Source organism: Erinaceus europaeus, chromosome 16, assembly GCF_950295315.1.
Source record: "Erinaceus europaeus chromosome 16, mEriEur2.1, whole genome shotgun sequence".
Lineage (NCBI taxonomy): Eukaryota > Metazoa > Chordata > Mammalia > Eulipotyphla > Erinaceidae > Erinaceus > Erinaceus europaeus.
Window position 1 is genome coordinate 42,323,218 of NC_080177.1, and position 23,553 is coordinate 42,346,770.

The 23,553-nt window shown below is 38.9% G+C and overlaps 1 protein-coding gene across 5 annotated transcripts in view; it reads left to right on the plus strand.

Annotated features, from left to right (window-relative positions):
* The window catches only part of FERMT2 (FERM domain containing kindlin 2), a 122,975-nt gene that overhangs the window by 92,493 nt on the left and 6,929 nt on the right, over positions 1-23,553 (plus strand). For all 5 annotated transcript variants that reach the window (XM_060174945.1, XM_016193609.2, XM_016193610.2 and 2 more), the window contains 8 exons: positions 93-318; positions 414-516; positions 2,665-2,772; positions 9,575-9,709; positions 13,613-13,662; positions 15,292-15,416; positions 21,146-21,252; positions 21,522-21,743. In XM_060174945.1, coding sequence (XP_060030928.1) covers positions 93-318; positions 414-516; positions 2,665-2,772; positions 9,575-9,709; positions 13,613-13,662; positions 15,292-15,416; positions 21,146-21,252; positions 21,522-21,743 — 1,076 coding nt within the window. The remainder of the gene's footprint in view (positions 1-92; positions 319-413; positions 517-2,664; positions 2,773-9,574; positions 9,710-13,612; positions 13,663-15,291; positions 15,417-21,145; positions 21,253-21,521; positions 21,744-23,553) is intronic.

Sequence of the window (23,553 nt, forward strand, 5' to 3'; positions counted from 1 at the left end):
TTCACATGTGCTTTTACATCATTGTAGAATATATTATTGAAAATTTAACATTAGGTGCTTCATATTTATTACCAATTATTTTTATTTGTTAGGAAGTATATATTCAAGCCCAGGACTTTACAGTAAAACAATGACCCCTACTTACGATGCTCATGATGGAAGTCCCTTATTACCAACTTCTGCTTGGTTTGGTGATAGTGCTTTGTCAGAAGGCAATCCTGGTATACTTGCTGTCAGTCAGCCAATCACATCACCAGAAATCTTGGCGAAAATGTTCAAGCCTCAAGCTCTTCTTGACAAAGCAAAAATCAACCAAGGGTATGTTTTAAATACAGATAAAATTGATGAATTTCAACTAGAGGTAGAAATTATATTGTCTTACCTTGTACTACTATTCTTACTCATTTGTCTAGATGGCTTGACTCCTCAAGATCTCTCATGGAACAAGAAGTGAAGGAAAATGAGGCTTTGCTCCTCCGATTCAAGTATTACAGCTTTTTTGATTTGAATCCAAAGGTACCTAGGGTTTAGAGGGATGTCTGATTCTTTTTTTTTTTTTTTTTCATTTGTTCATTTTCATGTTTGGTGTTTCTTGTTGCTTCAAAGTTAGCAGGGTAGGACTTACTCATTTATAGCAGCTTATGAATTAGACAAAGGCCATGTATACTTTAAATACAGTGTTTTCATAAGTTAAAAGCATATCTAGGTTGGGGGTAGATAGCATAATGGTTATGCAAAGGTACTCTTATGCCTGAGGCTCCAAAGCCAGAATTGAGCAGTGGTCTCGTTTAAAAAAAAAAAAAAAAAAGGATATCAAAGCAGATTTCTTACTTTTTACAGTCCTCTTTTGTTTTGCTTTTTAATATGAATGAGAGTGATACAGAGAGGAGACCAGAGCACTGCTCAGCTTGGCCTATGGTAGTGCTGGGGATTGATTTAGGGCACTGGAGTCTCAGGCATGAAAGTCTTTTGCATAACAACCACTATTTATTTACTTTCAGATAGAGAGAGAAAGTGAGGGAATCAGTTGAAGAGACACACAACAGCATCACTCCACTCTTCATGAAGCTTCCCCTGGTGGTGCCCTCATGTGGTACCTGAGTCCTTGTATATAGCAATTCATGCATTATACTGGGTGAGCTATCTCCTGCTCCCTGGTTGATGTTTGCCATCTTTCCCTATGCACATGCACGTGTACGCACACACACACACACACACACACACACACACACACACACACACACACACCTATTCTCCCCAAACATTTCTTGGTAGTCTAAGGTAGTATTGTTAAGACATCAGTATTAATTTTTCAATATTTATTTATTTCCTTTTTGTTGCTCTTGTTTTTATTGTTGTTGTATCAGCATTTTTATTAACATAACTAAATGGGAAATTCAGTATACAGACATATAATCTATGTTGGGTTTTTTAAATAACTGCTTCTAAAGGCATGCTGCTTTGTCAGGTTTTAATTTCTACCATCCCCCCAATTGATTGATTTATGTATTTTAAGGAAGAGATTATAGCCTTAAATCTTCCTTCAGTGTGGTGAGGGTTGGGTTTTAACCTGGGTTACACACATAGCAAAGCAGTGCAGTATCCAAGTGAGCTGTTTTGCTGGCCCAAATAATTTACTTTCTGATTATGACATTTACTGTGCTGTGTTGCAGCAAGACTGAAAAACTTCTATTTTACCTTCATGGCTTCCAGTTACATTTCATTTGTTAAGGGTAACAAATCAGTGGTCTGGGAGGTGGCACAGTGTATTCACATTGGATTCTCAACCATGAGGTCATGAGTTCGACCCCCAGCAGCATGTGTGCCAAAGTGATGTCTGGTTCTTTCTCTCCTCCTATCTTTCTCATGAATAAATAAAGAAATAATTTTTTTAAAAAAGTAACAAATCAGTACCCACAAGTCAGCATTCTTAGAGACACTTATATGTACAAAAACCACTAGTTTGTTTCCTTAGAAAATATCAGACAGGACCTATTTCTAATAAAATCTTCTGACATATTCTGATATTGTTTTTAATGGGAAATTAATGTGGATATTGATAGGTATACCTGACCCTATAGGTAACTTCATTATTGAGTGTTGTTTTCAACAGGCTGGCTTCACGGGCGGGTAACAGACGATCCGGGACTCATGGCTGGGTTGTACGCAGTATCTCTTTATTCATGCAGGACGCAGCATAATCTATACCAGGCTAAGCTAAACTCTACTAAAACCAACAATGTTGTCTTTATATATACTTCCCAAGTAGGGCGTGAACAGGATGTGACATAGAGAGGGTGGAGAGAAAAGTGACTGGTGAAAATCAGAGTGTGACAAGGAGAGGGGGCAGAGCAAAAACATATCATGAAACAGTGGGGATTGAACCAATGCCCTGGAGGGAGGGTGGTGCTTGTTAACAGCGGTTATGTAAATAGAATGAAGTGGTTATGTAAATAGAATAGTGTTAAGCAGGGGGGATTTAAACCAAATGAAACAGAAGGGGTTTTTAAAAGCATACCAACAATTGAGTACTTGGTAGTGAATAAAAATTGGGAGTTATTTACCTTTAATTTTTTCTTAAACTTTAAAAGTGATTATTCAGAGTTTTCAAGCACTTTAATGTTAAAAGTGATATATTACAAAAGAATGTCTCTTTTTCTGCAGTATGATGCCATCAGAATCAACCAACTTTATGAACAGGCCAAATGGGCTATTCTCCTAGAAGAAATTGAATGCACAGAAGAAGAAATGATGATGTTTGCAGCTTTGCAGGTAGAGAATATTGATAGATGGTACTTTGGTAGTGGTAGTGGGGTGTCTAAAGGATTGTTTTTAAATAGTAAAACAGCATAATCCATTAACATTTATATATTTGCCTTTTCTAAGAAGCTAAATAATACACTTAGTAATTGTCTTGCAAGAGAAAATTTATTCTCCACCCCCCCCCAGGTAAATAGCAATAGATTTCCGAAATTAAGTTTCCATAAAACAGTTGGAGATGATAATATTTTTTAAATGGGCTATACTGTGGTCCTGGAGGTGGCACAGTGGATAAAGCATTGGACTCTCAAACATGAGGTCCTGAGTTCACATGTACCATCAGCACATGTACCAGAGTGATGTCTGGTTCTTTCTCTCCTCCTATATTTCTAATAAATAAAATCTTTTTTCAAATCATTATCTTTATTTATTTATTGGCTAGAGATAGCCAGAAATCAAGAGGGAATGGGGTTGGGATAGAGAGGAAGAGAGACAGACAACTGCAACACTGCTTAACCACTTGTGAAGCTCTCCCCCTGCAGGTGGAGACTGGGGACTCGAACCTGGGTCCTTGCGCATTATAACATGTGCACTCAACCAGGTGCACCACCACCCAGCCCCATAAATAAAATCTTAAAAAAAAAAAAAAAGGGCTTTGCTGAAAATAATAGCCCTTTTTAGATGATAAAAATTTTGAGGCTAATGAAACTAAATGTAAATAAGTTTTTAGATTCTTTAAGTAGCAGACAGCTACTATTTCCCTTAAACAGTGGTTTCCAAATGTGACATATATATATATACACACCTGCTTCAGAATTACTCCAGGAATTATTTTAAAAATTGGGGGTCAGGCAGTAGCACAGTGGGTTAAGCGCACATGGCGCAAAGTGCAAGGACTGGCATAAGGATCCCAGTTTGAGCCCCCAGCTCCCCACCTGCACGGGAGTCGCTTCATAGATGGTGAAGCAGGTCTGCGGGTATCTAACTTTCTCTCCCCTTTTTTGTCTTCCCCATGTCTCTCAATTTCTCTCTATCCTCTCCAACAACGATGACATCAGTAAGAACAACAATGAAAAACAGCAAGTGCAACAAAAGGAAATAATTATTTTTTAAAATTTGGTTCACTTCAGGGCTGGGTGACAGTGTATCAGGTAGAGTACATGTGCTATCAGCTCAAGGACCTGGAATCAAGTTCCAATCTCCACCAGCGGGGGGCAAATTTTATAAGTGATGGAGCAGTGCTGCAGGTGTCCCTCCTCCTCTTCCTCTTTCACTCTTTATCAAAAAAGAATGAAAATGACTGGGAAATGGTGGGATTAAGCAGGCACCGAGCCCCAGTGATAACGTGGCAAAAAAGGGAAAAAAAGATTGATTAACTCAGAAATGCTGCCCCCCTCTGGTAAAACAACTTCAGAGTGACACCCACAAGTAAGCATTCTTAGAGATAAAAAAAACTATTGGGGGGAGGCGGGCAGTGGCACAGCAGGTTAAGCACACATGGCACGAAGCACAAAGACTGGAGTAGGGATCCCGCGGCTCCCCACCTGTAGGGGAGTCGCTTCACAGATGGAGAAGCAGGTCTGCAGGTGTCTATCTTCCTCTCTGTCTCCCCTCTTCTCTTGATTTCTCTCTGTCCTATCCAACGACAGCAACAATAATAGTAATAATAACCACAACAATGATAAAAAAACAACAAGGGCAACAAAGGGGGAAAGGATGGTCTCCAGGAGCAGTGGATTTGTGGTGCAGGTAACGAGCCCCGGCAATAACCCTGGAGGCAAAAAAAAAAACAAAAATACATTAGGTTAATCACTCTTCATTTTAGTTATCTGAGTAAGCCCTTGCTGGGTTTTCTCAGATTGTCGTAGAATTCTGGTTTTACCAAAGGTTGTAAAAGTGATAGTTACAATTAATGAAAGCATCCTGCAGTGTGAGAGATATTTATGTAACATATTTCAGATAAAGTACTAATAAAATACATAAGGAGCTCAGTAAACTAGGAAGGAAGGAAGAAAGGAAGGGAGGGAGGAACAAAATAGAGAAATAGAGCAAGGAAATGAGGAAGAGATCCAAAAGACCAACGATCCATGAAATGGCGCTCAAGAGTCACTGGTCATTAGAGATACTCAAATAAAGACAGCAGTGAGAAGCTATTTTACTCCTGTGAGAATGTAATAATTAGACCAGTAACAACAAACGTTAGGATAAAAGGGAAAGGAGGCACTTCTGCAGTGCTGTTGGGAATGTGAATTACTTTAACCCTTATGGAAAATAGTCTGAAGATTTCTTAAAGCATTAGAAATGGACCTACCTTATGACCTAGCAGTTTCTCTCCTGGGGATTTACCCAAAGGAAACAAAAACACCCTGTCAAAAGAGACCTGTTATAATCGCCAAAACTTGGAATCAGTCCAGATGTCCAACAGCAGATTAATGGCTCCCACAAAAAAAATTGTGGTGTATGTAGAGGATGGAATACTACTCAGCTGTTAAAAATGATGAAATTATTCCTTTTGTATCATTTTGGATAGAACTTGAAGACATCATGTTAAGTGAGATAAGCCAAAAAGAGAATGACAAATACTGAATTACTTCATTTTAGGACGTAATTAATAGAGACAGGGAGAGAGAACACAGAGTGAAATGTGGACTGGTGTCTAGGGGAAGGAGAGTCAGAAGAGAACTTTGGGGTCCTGGTGCATAATGATATTATACCCATGTATCAGTGACTGCACTGTAACCATTAGCCCCCTCAATACAAAGTAAATAACAAGATAGATAATTTTAGAAATGGTCAACCATATCTGTTACTTTGGGAAACCCACTGCAGTTTCTGGTGAAGGGAGTAGAGACACAGAACTCTGGTGGTGGGAACAGTATGGAACTGTACCTGTTATTTTGTAAACCACTAATGAAAATAGAATAAATAATTAATGAAAGCACTGGGTCCAATTAGATAGTTCACTTGGAAAGACCTCTGCTATACCATTCATACCTTCCAGGTTTGAGCCTTCAGTACACACACATAGGAATACTACACTGGGGGAGGTTTGGTGATTTGGTATCACTTGTTCTGTTTATTTGAAAAAGTCAGCTGAAAGTGGTGAAGCTCTAGCAATGACAAAAACAAAGAAAAACCATATAAAACAGAACTGTAAAGTTGAGTGGGTTGGGTGGTAGCACAGCAGGATGCACATCGCACAAAGCCCAAGCACTGGTGTAAGGATCCCGGTTTGAGTACCGGCTCCCCAGCTGCAGGGGAGTCACTTCACAAGCGGTGAAGCAGGTCTTCAGGTGTCTATCTTTCTCTCCCCCCTTTCTGTCTTCCTCTCCTTTGTCCATTTCTCTCTGTCCTATCTAACAGCAATGACATCAGTAACAACAATAATAACCACAACAGTGATAAAACCAGGGCAACAAAAGGGAAGAAAAAAAATAGCTTCCAGGAGCAGTGGATTCATGGTGAACCCCAGCAGTAACCCTGGAGGCAAAAAAAAGCAAAGAAATGACATTTAGTTCTAAAAAGCTTTGACTATAAAAATTATTTCATTGCCATTAGAACACAAAAAATAAATTATCTTGATCTTCAAATGCTTTTAAACATCTAGAAAAATTGTGCAGTTAACATTTAAAAAGTTGTCCTTTAGAGACTAGGAAGAGCAGCATTAAAGTCCTTTAGAGAGGAAGGACAGCTCATTTATTCTTAGTTTATATGAATTGAAAGAAAACTCAGACAAGGAAAATCTTTGACAGATGGATGAGTATTGTCAGATGTTTTCTAGGGACTTATTTATTAATCACCAGTTAAGAATTTTCTATTTCTGAGTTGTTCAGACTGAAGTTTTTCTTGAATTCAGAAGCAGTTTTTCTTAAGCCTCATTTGGTTATAGTTTTCTGTTATATCTTTCTCATTTAGAATATGGACCAGTAGTTTTCTATTGAATGCTTTGCCAATGACAGAAATAATATGTATTTTATATTTTTTCCTTCTTTTTAAATTTTATTATTTATTTATTTATTTTAGCCTCAAGAGCTATTGCTGGGGCTTGGTACCTGCACCACAAATCCGCTGCTCCTGGAGGCCATTTTTTCCCTTTTGTTGTCCTTGTTGTTTATCGTTGTTGTTATTATTGTTGTTGCTGCTGTCGTTGTTGGATAGGACAGAGAAATTGAGAGAGGAGGGGAAGATAGAAGGGGACAGAAAGATAGACACCTGCAGACCTGCTTCACTTCTTCTGAAGCGACCCCCCTACAGGTGGGGAGCTGGGGGCTCGAACCAGGATCCTTAAGCCAGTCCTTGCTCTTTGCACGAGGTACACTTAACCCACTGCTCTACCACCCATTCCTGAAATATGTGTATTTTATATTTTATTGTATACTCTTGTATAATTATCTTTTATTGTAAAATAATAATAGTACATTATTTGTCACCGAGGTTATACTATGGCTCAGTGCATGAATGAGGACTCCACTGTTCCTGGTGGCCTGTCCCCAATTTTCCTTTTAGAAATTGTTGTGTTATTGGGCTGTCTGAAAAGTAGAAATACATAGAAAAAGGGATATGGGCAGTAGCACACCAAATTAAGGGCACATAGTATGGAGTACAAGGATCCCATTTTGAACCCCCCCCCCACCTACAAGGGGGTTGCTTCATAAGAGGTGAAGCAGGTCTGCAGGTGTCTTTCTCCTTCCTCTCTTATTTTTTTTATTATTATTATTATTGTAGTTATTGATGTCATTGTGAGATAGGACAGAGAGAAAGATAGACACCTACAGACTTCCTTTACTGACTGTGAAGTGACTCCCCTGCAGGTGGGGAGCCGGGGGCTTGAACCGGGATCCTTACACCTGTCCTTGCGCTTTGCGCCACATGTGCTTAACCCATTGCACTACCACCCGACTCCCTCCTCTCTCAATTTCTATCCTATCCAGTTAAAAAAAAAAAATGGAAGGAATGGCCTCCAGGAGCAATGGGTTTGTAGTGCCAATTCCAAGCCCCTATGATAACCTTGGAGGCAAGAAATAGAAAATGAAAGAAATACATAGAAAACTACAACATGACTGTTCCGACAACTCAATATTTAACAATAAAGGTAACTGTTTAAGTGACTTTAAAAGTTTAGCTTTCAGGAGTTAGGCGGGTAGCGCAGTGAATTAAGTGCATGTGGCGAAAAGCACAAGGTCCCGTGTGTAAGGATCCGGCTCTCAACCTGCAGGGGAGTCGCTTCACAGGCAGTGAAGCAGGTCTGCAGGTGTCTTATCTTTCTCTCCACTTCTCTGTCTTACCCTCCTCTCTCCATTACTCTCTGTCCTGTCAAACAACAACAACAATAATAACAATAAAACAACAAGGGCAACAAAAGGGAATGAATAAATATTTTTTTTTAAATCTTAAGGTTTTTAACACCGAAGTCTAACAGATCATTAATAATTATTCTAGGGAACTGTACTGAATTGTACCCCAGTTACCTTAAAATCTTTTTAAATCACTATTAAATCACTAATAAAAAAATTAAAAATAAATATGTTTTCTAAGTCACTTATCTAAGTGTATTTAAAATCATGACTTACTATTCTAAAGCCAAAGGTTTTTTTGTTTACATATAGGGGTAGTTACACTATTTTGTAAGAGTACACACATGTACATACACTTTGGCATACGTGTATTCATACAGAATCATCTTTTTCTTGTGCAATAGAATATAATCTCTTTAATCATGTTTTAAGCATTAAGCTAAAAATGGGGGAAATGTAGTTTTAGCTTTCAATGTAGTAGTGAGAATTAAGTTTCCCCGTGATCTGGGAGGTGGCAACAGTGGATAAAGCATGAGCAGCACATGTACCAAACACCTAAGTTTCCCTTTCAGTAATGATAGTATATGAAATAAAGAAAATTCTTTCCTACAAAAAATGGTGTGCACATTGTCTTTATTCAGTCATTATTTATTGGTACCAGACCCAATTTCTAGACACAGGGAATACTACAATGAAAATAATATAATCAGAAAGCTTTGTTTAAAAGCCCAGTAGAATATGTGTATTATTGGTTTAAAATCCTTCTTTGGGTAATTATTTATTGGGACATCTCATGTCCTTTATTTCCCTATTCTACTTCCTAGGCACTTTTTTTAAATTAGGTAGTAGAGCGCATTAAGTGTAAGTGCAATAGGAGCTCCATGAGCCCTGAAGCAGTGCTGCCATGGTGTCTCTTTCTTCCTCTCCCCTCCACTTCCCATCTCTTCTCCCCTCCCCTCCCCTCCTCTGTTTCTATCTGTCATTGAAAGAGGAGGAAAAAATCCATTGACAGCAGTAGAATCATGAAGGCTTAAAGACCTAGTGGAGGTTAATTTTTAATTTTCCCTTTTGTTACCCTTGTTTTTTATTGTTGTAGTTATTATTGTTTGTTGTTATTGATGTTGTTGTTAAATAGGACACAGAGAAGGGGAAGACAGGGAGAGAAAGATAGATACCTGCAGACCTGCTTCACTGCCTGTGAACCGACTCCCCTGCAGGTGGGGACCCGGGGGCTTGAACTGGGATTCTTACGCTGGTTCTTGCACTACCGGCCACATGTGCTTAACCTGCAGCCCGCCCGACTCCCTGCAGATAGTAATCTTATCTTTAAAGTTTTGTAGTTAGAAGCAGAGAAGAAACTGGGTGGAGTGCAGGATTACATATGTGATCTGTGATTTGAGGATGCTTGATCTGTAATATCACATACGACAAAGCAGTGCTCTGCTGGGCTCTCACCTAAATTTTTTAAATAAAATGAAATTGTACAGTAAATAATTTTAAGATGCTATTTCTGGTTTCAGTATCATATCAATAAACTCTCAATCATGACATCAGAGAATCATTTGAACAATAGTGACAAAGAAGTTGATGAAGTTGATGCTGCCCTTTCAGACCTGGAGATTACTTTGGAAGGGGGTAAAACATCAACAATCTTGGTGAGTGAATGCTTTTACTTATTCATTATTGGAATTGATGTGTACCTATTTTTGGATTTAGGTTTTCATGAATCATTTGGGTGAAGAGATAAATATTTACTACTACAGGGAATTTAGACATTGATTTTTCAGAATTTCAGGGAAATTTTAATCTCTAGCCTATAGTGGTTTGAACACAGTAAAATAGACTTTTCTGATACTGTGCATATTCTCTACAAGTAATGAGAGAACATTTCTGTAGAAGATTTAAAATGTGCACATTTAAAATAATACAAAAAGGAAAGATAATGTTACGGTTGATTTTTAAATCTTGGTAATTATTAAATTCTCAGACATGTTATTTTTTTATATTTTTAATATTTATTTATTCTCTTTTTGTTGTCCTTGTTTTATCGTTGTAATTACTGTTGTTGTTGTTGTTATTAATGTTGTTGTTGGATAGGACAGAGAGAAATGGAGAGAAGAGGGGAACACAGAGAGGGGTAAAGAAAGATGAGATACCTGCAAACCTGCTTCACCGCCTGTGAAGCAACTGGCAGGTGGGGAGCTGGGGGCTCGAATCAGGATCCTTCTGCCAGTCCTTGTGCTTTGTGTTATTTTTTTAAATATCCTTATCCTGCTGCAGTTTTAACTTTTAGAGTGAACATACATGTTTTAAATGATTTTTTACTGAGGTAATATTGTTTTACAAGGCTGTATGTACAATTTTACACTTAAAGTGTGTGTTGTCACATACCATACTCACCACAAAAATACCAATATCCTTCCACTATAGTCCATTGGGCCCCTCCACCCACTCAACTCCCCCCCACCCCAGCCCTTTGTCAACCTAGTTCTGCAATCAGAATATGGGGTTTGTTTTCCTTTGACTTTGTCTCCTTGCTTTACTTATTTATATAACACATGAGTAAGATCACTTGGGTCCTTTAGTACTTATTATAGGGCTTGTTTTAGTGGCAATGAACTTTTTTTTTCCCCCTCCAGGGTTATTGCTGGGGCCTGGTACCAGCACTACAAATCCATTGCTCATAGAGGCTATCTTTTTTTTTTTTTTTCATTGTTGTTGCTACTGCTGTTGTTGGATAGGACAGAAAGAAATACAGAGGTAGGAGAGAAGGATAGACACCTGCAGAACTGTTTCACCACATGTGAAGTAACCCTTCTGCAGGTGGGGAGCCAGGGGCCCGAACCAGGATCTTTGCGTGGTCCTTGCACTTCACACTATGTGTGCTTAACCTGTGCATTATCACCTGGCCTCTGGCCACAAACTTTTACTGTTGTTTATATAAAAAGTTCTTTATCATTTCTTCTAATCTGAGTGACAACCTGGCTGGGTAGATTATTCTTGGTTAGTGCTCTGGTCTACTCAGTGCTTAAAATATATTATGCCCTTCCCTTCTGTCCTTTTGGAAAGTCTATTGAGAAATCAGTTCATAGCCTCATGGAAATGTTTCCGTCTATGTGGCTCTCTGGATTTTTCTACTTGCCGCTTCTATAAATCTTTATCTCTGCTCTTTGCTGCTTTAATTATAATGTGTCATAATGGAAGTCTGTCTGGATTTATTTCAGTTGAAAATCTAAGCTTCTTGGATCTGAGTGTCTATCTTCTTCCTTATTTTAAAGAAGTTCTTGGAAAAATGTAAAATAAATAAAGAAAATTTGGATTGGGGGTAGATAGCATAATGAATGGCTATGCAAAGAGATTCTTGTACCCAAGGCTCCTTAATCCAGGTTCAGTCCCCTGCACCACCATAAACCAGAATTGACCAGTGCTCTGGTTAAAAAAAATAAGTAAGTAAGTAAATAAATAAAATAAAGACGTTCTATACAAAAGAAGTCGTTCTTGACTGTTATTTCTTCAAATAAGAATTCTCTCTCCTGGAAACCAGGGAATATTGTTCATTTTGATGTTATCCCACAACTCTCTTACGTTATCTCCATTTGTTTCATTCTTTTTCTTTTCATTCTCTTTTTTTCTTCCTTTTTTGAGGGTTTCCTCTACCTTGTGCTTAGCTAACTGACTTGACCATTGCCTTTTGTCATTTTGCTGTTGAGCCTCTATGTTATACTTTTTAAATTAAGCTGCTGTATTCTTTAGTTTTATGATTTCCTTCCAGACTTTTCTAATATTTTTTTCCTCATTGACATTCTTTGCCATCAATCTCCTTATTTTAGTGAGCATCATTACTGAATTTTTGCTTTGAAGGCTTAAGGTAATTCTACATAGTTATCTTGATTTGGTTAATTTTGGTTTTCCAGGAGTTTTATTAGTCAGTCAATGTCATCTCATTATGTCTGATAATCCAAGGCCAAAGGATCGGTGCTTGAGCAGGCAGGGACCAGGAGTTGCTGTTGCAAGAGCCTAGCAGTACCTGTAGGCCAAGTTTGTGCAAATCTGGGCATAATCAGAAAACTTCAAGTTCACAAGTGCCTAGCAGCCATTTGGCTACCTGGGTACAAGTTGGGATCTGAAAGAAGTAACCAGCAAAATAGCTCACTTTGCCATGTGCACAGCCCAGGTTTGAGCCTGGCCCCCCACCACACTGAAGGAAGCTTTGGTGCAGTTGTCTCTTTCCCTCTGTCTTAAAAAAAGTCTGGGTGAAGTCTCAGCTTGTGGAGTGTACACTCCCAGGCTGGTAGAGAGTAGTATATAGGAGACTATAGAAACAAGTGACATTAGCACAGTCCACAGGTGGGCCCCTTTGCTACCTGATACTAACTGTAGGAGGGGAAAAGCAGTCAGGTGTGGGCTGGTATGGGCTGGATCTACTTGTTAGCTAGGATACACAGTCTTGAAAATGTTTCTCATTTTCCAGCCAAAGCTTTTGCTAGCTAGCTGTGGGTGGAGATCCCAGGAATTTGCCCTCTGGGTTCATTACTCTTAAGACTAATGTCCAGTATGACATTTACTAATTGCCTTCTGGAAAGTTAAGTAGGTCATCTTGAAATGGTGCCTGCAGGGCAACTCCTACATCGTTTATACTTAGCAGTTTTTTTGTCTCCTGTCCTAGTTAATAAAGAATTATATTGAGCAGGGGTAGATAGCATAATGGTTATGCAAACAGACTGTCATGCCTGAGGCTTCGAAGCTAAGTCCCAGGTTCAATCCCCTGCACCACGGAAAACCAGAGCGGATCAGTGCTCTGGTAAAAAAAAAAAAAAAAAAATTATATTGGGGGGGAGGCCAGGTGATGGTGCACCTGGTTGAGTGCACACATTACAGTGCACAAGAACCCGGTTCAAGCCCCCAGTCCCCACCTGCAGGGGGAAAGCTTCATAAGTAGTGAAGCAGTGCTACAAATATCTCTCTCTCTCCCTCTCTGACCCCCCCTCCTCAATTTCTGGTGGTCTCTATCCAATTAAATAAAGATAATAAAAGTAGGGAAAATTTTAAATAAAATTTATGAGAATTTTTTCTATGCAAAAATGTGACAATCCAGTGATAGGACTAGGTTATTGGGAATTTAGCACAGTCTTTTCTCTTGCATCCTAGATTCAATTTCCACACCGTAGAGACCTTGTGAATTGGATCTTAACTCTACATAGTGGAGGTTATTTCTGGGTGAGGACATATCTGTCCTCTTTTCACCTAGATGCTGCCCTATTGCCCCTTGATATAGGAAGCTCCGTTGACTTGGGTTTTAGAGTCCGTTTCTGTGCAGCTTTGCTGTGAGAATAGGAAAAGGTAAATGAGGTGCTCTCTATTTGACCTGTTTCCCACCCCCAATAACATATTCTTGTAAATTCTGTCTCAGTTTTTACCCAGTTTTTGTGCCATTTGGAATGCCTTCATCTATATATCTATAATTTGTATTTCATGTAGTTTTATAAGTAAATAAGCTTATTTCTTAGTTTCACATACCAAATATTTTATATTTCAAGAAAACTGATTTATTTTCCTAGGGTGATATCACTTCCATTCCTGAACTTGCTGACTACATTAAAGTTTTCAAGTAAGTACAAAAAGAGGGATCCAGTGATAAATAATAAACATCAGTTTTGTAGTAACCAGTACATTTAAATCTGTTTGCCGATTGGCAGGTGCACTTAGAAATTAGAGCACAAAACTAGAAAAACCATCGTTACCAAATCTAAGTTATCACAGTTCTCATTAAGCTGCTTCATCTGATAAACATAGTACCTAGATCAGAGCTTGTAAAAAGCATGTGTAAAAATGAACTGTTACTTTTCTTGTTCTATTGGATTTTTCCCATTTATTCATGTGACATTTTTATAATAATGTTCCAGTATATTGTTTGGGTTTTTTTTAATTTTTATTTATAAAATGGAAATATTGACAAGACTATAGATAAGAGGGATACATTTCCACACAGTTCCCACCACTAGAGCTCCGTATTCAGTCCCCTCCCCTGATAGCTTTCTGATTCTTTAACCCTCTGGGAGCATGGACCCCAGGATTATTATGGAGTGCAGAAGGTAGGAGGTCTGTCTTCTGTAATTGCTTTCCTGCTGATCCATACTCCCAGCCTGTCTCTCTTTTTCCCTAGTAGGGCACGGATCTGGGGAGGCAGGGCTCCAAGACCCATGGTGGGGTCCTCTGCCCAAGGAAGTTGGGTTGGCATCATGGTAGCATCTGGAACCTGGTGGCCAAGATTCCAAGGCTGAAAGCAGCTTCCTTGCAGAGCTCACACCAAGTGTTGTCTACAAGCTGTCATCTTGGCTCTGCCCTCCTCTGTTTTTTATTGCCACCAGGGCTGGCTCGGTGCCTACACTATGAATATACTGCTCCTGACAGCCATTTTTTCCCTTTTTTTTTTTTCCTTCTCTTTTTTGGGTAGGTCAGAGAGAAATTGAGAAGTGAGATGGGGAGATAGGGTAAGAGAAAGACAACAGCAGACCTGTTTCACCCCACTCACGAAGTGTCTGCTCTGCAGGTAAGGAGCAGGGCCTTAAACCCTGGTGATAACATACACGTGCTAACGTGTATGCTTACTGGGTGCTCCGCTGCTTGGCCTCAGTTCCAGTATATTTTATCTAGATTTTTGAACAGTTGATCTGGTCATATTCCTCAGAATCAGTAGAGCCGGGCATTAAAGCCAGAAGTAGAAGAAGAAGAAGAAGGGAAAAAAAAAAGGTAGTGTCCTGGGGAAAGAACATAATGGTATGCAAAAGACTTTAATCCCTGAGGCTCTGATGGTCCCAGGTTCAGTCCTCAGCACCACTGTAAACCAGAATTTAAGGGGAAGAAAAACCAGAAACTTAAGATATAACTGAGGGCCCAGGGAGTCATACCACTGAGGGGTTCAGCTAAGTAGAGTGCACACATTAGCATGCACAAGGACTAAAGTTTGGGCCTCCATTTACTATGTGGAGTGCTTATAGCAGGGGGGGGGGCTTCAGGAACAGTGGAATGGTGTTGGGGTGACTCTTTCTCTCCATTTTTCATTTTCTAGCTGAAAGAAAAAATAATGGCTTCCAGGAGCAATGGGGCCATGCAGGCACTATACCCTGGTGATAGTGACCATAGGGAAGGAAACAAACTTATCCTGGGGCTTTTAATATTGTGAAATTTTGGGTAACAAATGGTTTTGTTTTTTGTTTTTTCCCTATTTGATATATAGGCCAAAAAAGCTGACTCTAAAAGGTTATAAACAGTATTGGTGCACTTTTAAAGATACATCTATTTCTTGCTATAAGAGCAAAGACGAATCCAGTGGCACACCAGCTCATCAGATGAACCTAAGAGGTAAGTAAGAAAGAAAAGCTATGGAGGGGGAGTCGGGCTGTAGCGCAGCGGGTTAAGCGCAGGTGGCGCAAAGCACAAGGACCGGCTTAAGGATCCCGGTTCGAACCCCGGCTCCCCACCTGCAGGGGAGTCGCTTCACAGGCGGTGAAGCAGGTCTGCAGGTGTCTATCTTTCTCTCCTCCTCTCTGTCTTCCCCTCCTCTCTCCATTTCTCTCTGTCCTATCCAACAGCGATGACGACAACAACAATAATAACTACAACAATAAAACAACAAGGGCAACAAAAGGGAATAAATAAATAAAATAAATATTTAAAAAAGAAAGAAAGAAAGAAAGAAAGAAAGAAAGAAAGAAAGAAAGAAAGAAAACTTAAAAAAAAAAAGAAAAGAAAAGCTATGGAGGGTGAGGGAAGTAGCATAATGCAGACAGACTCTCATGTCTGAGGCTCTGAGGTCCCAGGTTCAATCCCCTGTGCCACCATAACCCAGAGTTGAGCAGTGCTCAAGTTAAAGGGGTGGGGAGAAGGCATAGAATATGTTTATTGGCTAATATTCAGTATACTTCACTTTGCTGCAGTGGGGGTGGGGTTTGTGTGTTTTTAGCAGTTTGTTTACTCCTTGATTTTTTTTTTTTTTTAAGTTTTTATTTAGATCTTTTCAGTTTTAAGCATTTAATTTCACACATATTTTGGGATAATTTCTGTGCAGTCCTTGCTTAAAGTACATGATTTTACCCTTCTTGCTTGTTAAATTTATCTGTTGCTTTTCTGATTAGTTTTAGTATATTTAGGTTTTACCCATTCTGCAGCAGTTGCCTGCTAGTCTTATTTCAGAGTCTGGCTTATTTTCATCCATGCTGTATTTTACATGCATGTATGTAATTTTCTCCAGTTTTTGCTAGCTATCCCCTTTCTCACCATCCTTTTCTCTTTACCTTCACTGAGGACAGACTGGTCCATATCATGGTCTCCTGGTTTTCTGGCTCACCATTAGTTTAGCTGTCACCTGCAAAGCTGAGTGAAGTTCTTTCTTGAAGTTTTTTTTGTCATTTTTATTACTCTGCTCTGGCTGCTGAGAAAGTCCCCAAGATATCCCTCAGGCTAACAGCCTTAGCTTAATAGTTCCATCATCTATTTAAATCCAAAGCTACTTCACAACTAAAAGCTGCTATTTGAGGCACACAAGGTTGTTGTCTTTCCCTTTTCACAGCTGTAGCAGACTTGCTTCCTATTCCCCATTCAGATCTATAGACTTCTTTAACTTCTTTCGTTGGTTGTGCACACTGCTCTCTTCCATCATTTATTCATTTATTCTGGATAGAAATAAATTGAAAGGAAAAGGAGAGATAGGGAGAGAAATCCTGCAGCACTGCTTTACCACTTGTGTAGCTTCCCCACTGCAGGTGGGAAATGGGGGTTTGGACTTGGGTCCTTGTGTGCTCAACCAGGTGTGCCACCACTGGGCTACTCTCATCTTATATGCACTGGCTCAGGTGTTGGCAGAATTTCAGAATTAGTCCCTTCCTTAGCTAAATGATATCCTTCTCCCTCTACATAATTCTACTGCAGGACCTTTAGTTAATCTTGCATTTGTTGATAAGCCTCCTACTTGTGATAATACTAGTTATTAAAGCTCCTTGGCCCTCTCCAGATGCCATTAGGGCAGGGGAAATAATCTGGTCCTGCCAAGGCAGCTGGACTTTCTTCATAGTATTAAGTTGATAATTTTATATGACTTGTAAATGATGTTACAAATATCCAAGTGGCCCATGGTAGAATAAAGTTTCCCCACTTCTGTACTAGGAGATTTCCTAGATCCTCCTGGGAAGTTGTACCCCAGAAACCACTCTCCCATGGAGTCTTGGAACACTTAGGATGCTTGCTAATGTAGATTGACTCCTTACTGTTTGCTCCTACTGTGCCTTCCCTTATGGCAAAAAATAGAAAGCAAATATACATTATCCATTCTTATGCCAAGTAAGATTTGCATTCTGGTCAGATGCACTTGTGTAAGATTTTAGCTCCCATCTGAGGTAAGGACTAGAGAAGGAGAATTGAGAAAGGTGGAAAGTTTAATTTCACATACACATTTTATTATATGTAAAGCATCATGGCTTTGTAATAAAACATATCCGTAATTAAACAAAAAGGGTCCTTTGACTCTGCAAAAATGATTTACCAAATAATTTCATTTATCACTTAATGTACAGGTGTACTTTTCCTGATCTGTGTTAATTTTTCTTAATACATTGTACATTTTTAGTATATTTCAACAAAATATCCAAATCTTCACCCTGTATCTGTTGTGTATCTGTTGTTCTGAATCGATGTATAGTTATGTGCATGTTTAAAGAAATAGATTGGAACCTCTGTCTTGAGTAGAAAATTGTAGTGCCCATGTATTAGAATTTAATGTATTAAAATGAAACGATTTTCCAAATAGTTTTGTTAGGGTCACTGCCTTTCTAACTAAGGCATGAGTTTACGTTTGGAATCTATCACAGCTTTCTTGCTTTGGTCCTAAATTGCCTATGATTGACTCAGATTGTCTGCTTTGATTTGGTCACTAATTATGTCTTCCTTGTGGCCCTTTTACATCCTGAACCTTCTTCCTTTGTGGCTGAAAAGTGATGGCCTCATTTCAAGGCCTCCCAAAGGAACATTTCATCTCCTCAAGAAGCTAGCACTGAAAATCATGATTTAGATTCCTTTCTGCCACTAAAAAGCACTGTGATTTGGTAAAATAGTCTGTGTAGACTTCAGAATCTTGCTCTGAGAAATGCGAATATTGACTAAAGGCTCTCTGAGGCCCTAAAAAACAAAGTTTAAAAAAAATTTTTGTTGTTGTTCAGTAAATATAGAATTCTTTTCCAGGTACTAGAGAGATGAACAGGAATGAATTACAGTTTTATCCCTTAAGATGTTTAGAGTTTTATCAGGGAGATAACTTTATAATTCAGCTATTAAATAGTACTTATTTTTCAAAGTAAAGGGCTGGAGAAATAGCTCATCAGGGTAGGGTCATGCTTTGTCATATGTGTGGCCCAGGTTCTAAATCTAGCATCACATGGGAAGAATTATAGCACCCACCACAGGAGGCTCCACTGTGGACATAGTAGCAGTTAGCTTTAACTGCTAATGTAGAATGGTTGTCTACAATATAAGAAGACTCAGAACATAACCTTGCAGAACACTCATCTTTAAGAGCTAGTTGGATTAGAGGAAAAGGAGCTTGAAGAGAAAAAAAAAAAATGTGTGGGAAGACTATGGGAAAAGAAATGATGAAAGCTAACATGTAAAACTTAGACAAAGATAATAACACCAGTGTTACATAAAAATAGCTAAAGATTGACATCCTCTATAGAATTTAGCCTTATTGGGAGTCAGGCGGTGGTACAGCGGGTTAAGCGCACATGGCTCAAAGCGCAAGGACCAGAGTAAGGATCCCGGTTCAAGCCCCCGGCTCACCTTCAGGGGAGTCACTTCACAGGCAGTGAAGCAGGTCTGCAGGTGTCAGTCTTTCTCTCCCCCTCTCTTGTCTTCCCCATCTCTCTCTGTCCTATCCAACAACAGCGACATCAATAACCACAACAATGTTAAACAACAAGGGCAGCAGAAGGGAAAATAATAAATATTTAAAAAAAAAAAAAAGAATTTAGCCATATGGAGTTGGTGATCTCAGTGAAGTATAGATACAGCAGATTTCAGTGGATTTTGAGTGTAAGTATCAATATACAGTTAAGAGGTAAAAAAAAAAAAAGCTTTTTTAAAAAAATTATTTACCTTTTTTTGCCCTTGTTTTCTTTTAATTGTTGTAGTTTTATTGTTGTTATTGATGTCATCATTGTTGAATAGGACAGAGAGAAATGGAGAAAGGAGGGGAAGACAGAGTGGGAGAGAAAGACACCTGCAGACCTGTTTCACTGCTTGTGAAGTGACTCCCCTGCAGGTGGGAAGCCGGGGGCTTGAACCGGGATCCTTCAGACGGTCCTTGCTCTTTGCTCCAGGTATGCTTAGCCCACTGCGCTACCGCCTCACTCCCTGAAATAGCTTTTTAATAGCTCATGTATATAACAAAGGAGGAGCAAAGAGAAAGCAGTAGCTGAAGAAAGAGGCAAAAGTGGAGGAGAGACACAAAGAAGTCAAATCTTGATGGACAGAATAGGAAGAATCTAGTATTTGGGAGGGATCTCTGTGATAGAGCAAGATTCTTGGGATGGTAGAAAACAGCCCACTTAAATAGGTGAGCCCAGAAGAGATCTGCCTATTCCACTGTGTGGTTTTACAATGAATGGATGGTGGCAGGAAGCTGAGGACTTTACTCTTAAAGGCTTTCATATTTATGGTGGGGGGTAGGGCGGTACACCAGGTTGAGCACACACATTACTATACAGAAGGACCCAGTTTCAGGCCCCTGCTCCTCGCCTGCAGGGGTGAAGCTTCATGAGTAGTGAAGCAACTGCTGTAGGTGTGTGTATCTCCCATTTTCCCTTTCCCCTTTATTTTGACATGACAAATTGCATTTAGTATTTCCTAAGAGTAATAGTTACAGCAGAGACCAACATACTGCTGTGGAAATAGGTAGCTAAGGTGGCATGAAGAGAAGAGGAAGTCTGGGGAGATAGCACAATGGTTATGCAGAGACTTTTATGCCTGAGGCTCCCAAGGGCTCAGGTTCAATCCCCAGCACCACCATAAGCCAGAGCTGAGCAGTGCTCTGGTCTCTGTCCCCTCTTCCTGTATCTCTAAATGAAATATTAAAAAGAAGAACTAATTGCTTGCAGATATTCACATATAGTAAATATTTTTCCTTTTTGCTACCAAAGTTATTGCTGGAACTTTTACACCTATGATACTCTGAACAACTATTCCTCATGACAGTTGTTCCTTATTTCCTCCTTTAGAGAGAGAGAGACAGAGGAGAGGAGGGACACCACTGTACCACTTGTGAAGCTTCCACCATGCAGGTGTTCATGTGGTGAGGGGCTGGCTCGAACCTAGGTCCTCATACATGTTAAAGTATGCACTCTACAGGGTGAGCTATATCCTGAATTGCTGCAGTGATTTTTTTTTTTTTTTAAGAGTGAAAGAGAATACAGCACCAAAGCTTCCTTCAGTGAGGAGGTAGGAGCCAGGCCCAAACCTGGGTCCTGCACATGGCAGAACAGTAACTTGAGTGAGCTATTTCACCAGTCCTGTAACATTTTAATTTCATTTCCCTTAACCAGAGCACTGCCCAGGTGGTTCTGGTGATTGAACCTGGAACCTCTGAGGATCAAGCATGAAAGTCTGTTGCCTACACCACCATGCTATTTCCCCTGCCCAGTAGATACTTTTAAGAGAAAGAAATGGGAGAAAGTCTACCAAATTAATAATAGGAGTTAATTTTGGAGGGAAAAGATGATATCCCCTTTTCTAGTGAAAACCTAATATGTTCTATTTCTTTTATGTGCTACTTAAAACATTCATGTGAAGGGAGAAAATTTCATTGGTAATTTCATTTATTTTTCTCTGTAATGTAGAGAGAATGTATGCTTTATCTACTCTAGACAAAAATTAGCAGGTATAAATCAACCACTTCCTGATTCATAGATTCAACAGAAAAATCATCTCCCAATTTATAGATATAATAGAAAAATTGAGTATATTAAGATGCAATAAATAAGGGGCTGCCCGTATTGTCTTGGAATTTCTTAACAGTAAATCTGAACAAATTATTTTTTTAATTACAGGATGTGAAGTTACTCCAGATGTAAACATTTCAGGCCAAAAATTTAACATTAAACTCCTAATTCCAGTTGCTGAAGGCATGAATGAAATTTGGCTTCGATGTGACAATGTAAGTTTTCCAGTTAACAGTAAACTTAGGACCAGCAGGACAGCTCACATGCATGCTTTATCATGTGCTCAACCCAGGTGTGGTACCGTAGTATCTCTCCTTCAGTTTCTGTCTAAAAGTTAGCCCTCTGAGGTGATACTCTGGTGACAAAAACAAAACATAAACTTAAATTTTGATTTTTCAGTGAGTTGACCAGCCATCCTTGTTTTATTCTCAGAAAATACCTGGTATGTGATACATTTTATACCTCAATTACTTTTTTTCAACAGGAGAAGCAATATGCACACTGGATGGCAGCCTGCAGATTAGCCTCCAAAGGCAAGACCATGGCAGACAGTTCTTATAATTTAGAAGTTCAGAATATTCTTTCCTTTCTGAAGATGCAGCATTTAAACCCAGACCCTCAGTTAATACCAGAACAGATCACAACTGATATAAATCCTGAATGTTTGGTGTCCCCTCGCTACCTAAAAAAGTATAAGAACAAACAGGTACTTGATTCCTTTTATTTCATTTCCTGTTTTCTGATGATTTATGATTGGTACATATACTTTAAATGAAGTCTTAAATAGGTATTTGTGATTTCATATTACGTGGCTAATGTAAGCAGCTTTTAAACTGTTATTTAAAAAGTATTTTTGTGGAGTTGTACCCCCTCTTATCCTATGTTTTTTGTCAGTGTTTCCTTTTTATAAATAAATTTTTTAATCTTTATTTTAATATGACACATAATGGAGTGGGGTAATTGAAGTGTCTTCTAAAAAGCCTGAAGGACTCACTGTCAAACAAGATACTCAAAGTTGAATATGTTCTTAATGCTTTGTTTCTTAATTTGTGCAACTATATATTCTGCAAAATATGTTCATCCTGAGCTTCAAAGGTCCCAAATTCAGTCCCCTCCCATACCAGCATAAGCCAGAGCTGAACAGTGTTCTGATTTTTTTTTTAAGTATACATGTGACATAAAGCATATCCATCCTTTCCCAACAAACCATGTAATAAGCCATGTCAAAATTAACTATATAAGTAGAAATCATCCACATTTTAACACTTTGTTTGGTAACCAAGATTTACACAATGTGAGAGGATTTGGTCAATTTCATTGAAATTTGTGGCTTTTATTCACTGTGCTTAGAGTGTCTTTCCTGGAAATTATACCACTACTGCTTAGGAAAATTTCAGTAGTTTTTTGGTACAACATAAAACAGTTTTTGTAGGCAAGTTTCACTTAGGATAGCCCCCAATATTCTCTATACTAAATATCATGCTATAAAAAGAAAAGACTTAGCTCCCCACCTGCAGGGCAGTCGCTTCACAGGTGGTGAGCCAAGGCCTGCAGGTGTCTTTCTTTCTCTCCCCCTCTCTGTCTTCCCCTCCTCTCTCCATTTCTCTCTGTCCTATCTAATAATGATGACATCAATAACAACAATAATAATTACAACAATAAAAAAGAAAAACAAGGGCAACATTAAAGGGAAAATAAATATTTTAAAAAATTAAAGAAAAAGAAAAGGCTAAAGTTTGTGGTAGAATAGGGAGATCGGAAGGCCTATCTAGTTTGATTTTTATCTTTGTTAAGGAATAGTTTTAAAATACTGAAAAAACCTAGTGAAGTACCCAGAACACTTCTCTTAACCTTAAATATGTTGATCCATATGGGTCTAAAACCACTTAGCTAGAAATATTCAGACATTTTAACCACCAAGTAGTTTAAGTTCCAGAGGTTGTGTAAGCTACATGGGAATTGTTTGCCTCACAGTCATGCTGTGGGAGGAGTAAGGAATGGAGGAAATGCTGCCCTGGGGAGCTCTGTGGAATGTAGATTGTAAGTTTAAAAGGGAAAGGAAATAAAGTACTAATTTCATTTTTTTTTTTAATTCTTAGTTAAAATCGTAAATTATTTCTAAAAGTAGAGCCATTTGCTTTAAAAGGGAATGAATCATTTCAAATCTTATTCCATTGTCAGAAAAAATACCTTTTTTAAATTTTTTTATTATCTTTTATTTATTGATTGGATCGATACAGCCAGAAATCGAGAGGGAAGGAAGGAATACAGAGGGTGAGAGACAGAAACACCTGCAGCACTTGCTTCACCACTCGCAAAGCTTTCCCCCTGCAGGTGGGGACTGGTGGCTCAAACCCAGGTCCTTGTGCACTGTAACATGTGTGCTCAACCAGGTGCACCACCAGCTGGCCCCGAAAAATATGTTTTAAAAAGTATAGTTGTGATGGTTGTCAAAGATATATAACTACAGTTTTCACTTTATAAAAAATAGTTCTCTATCCCTGAGTTATTGACTC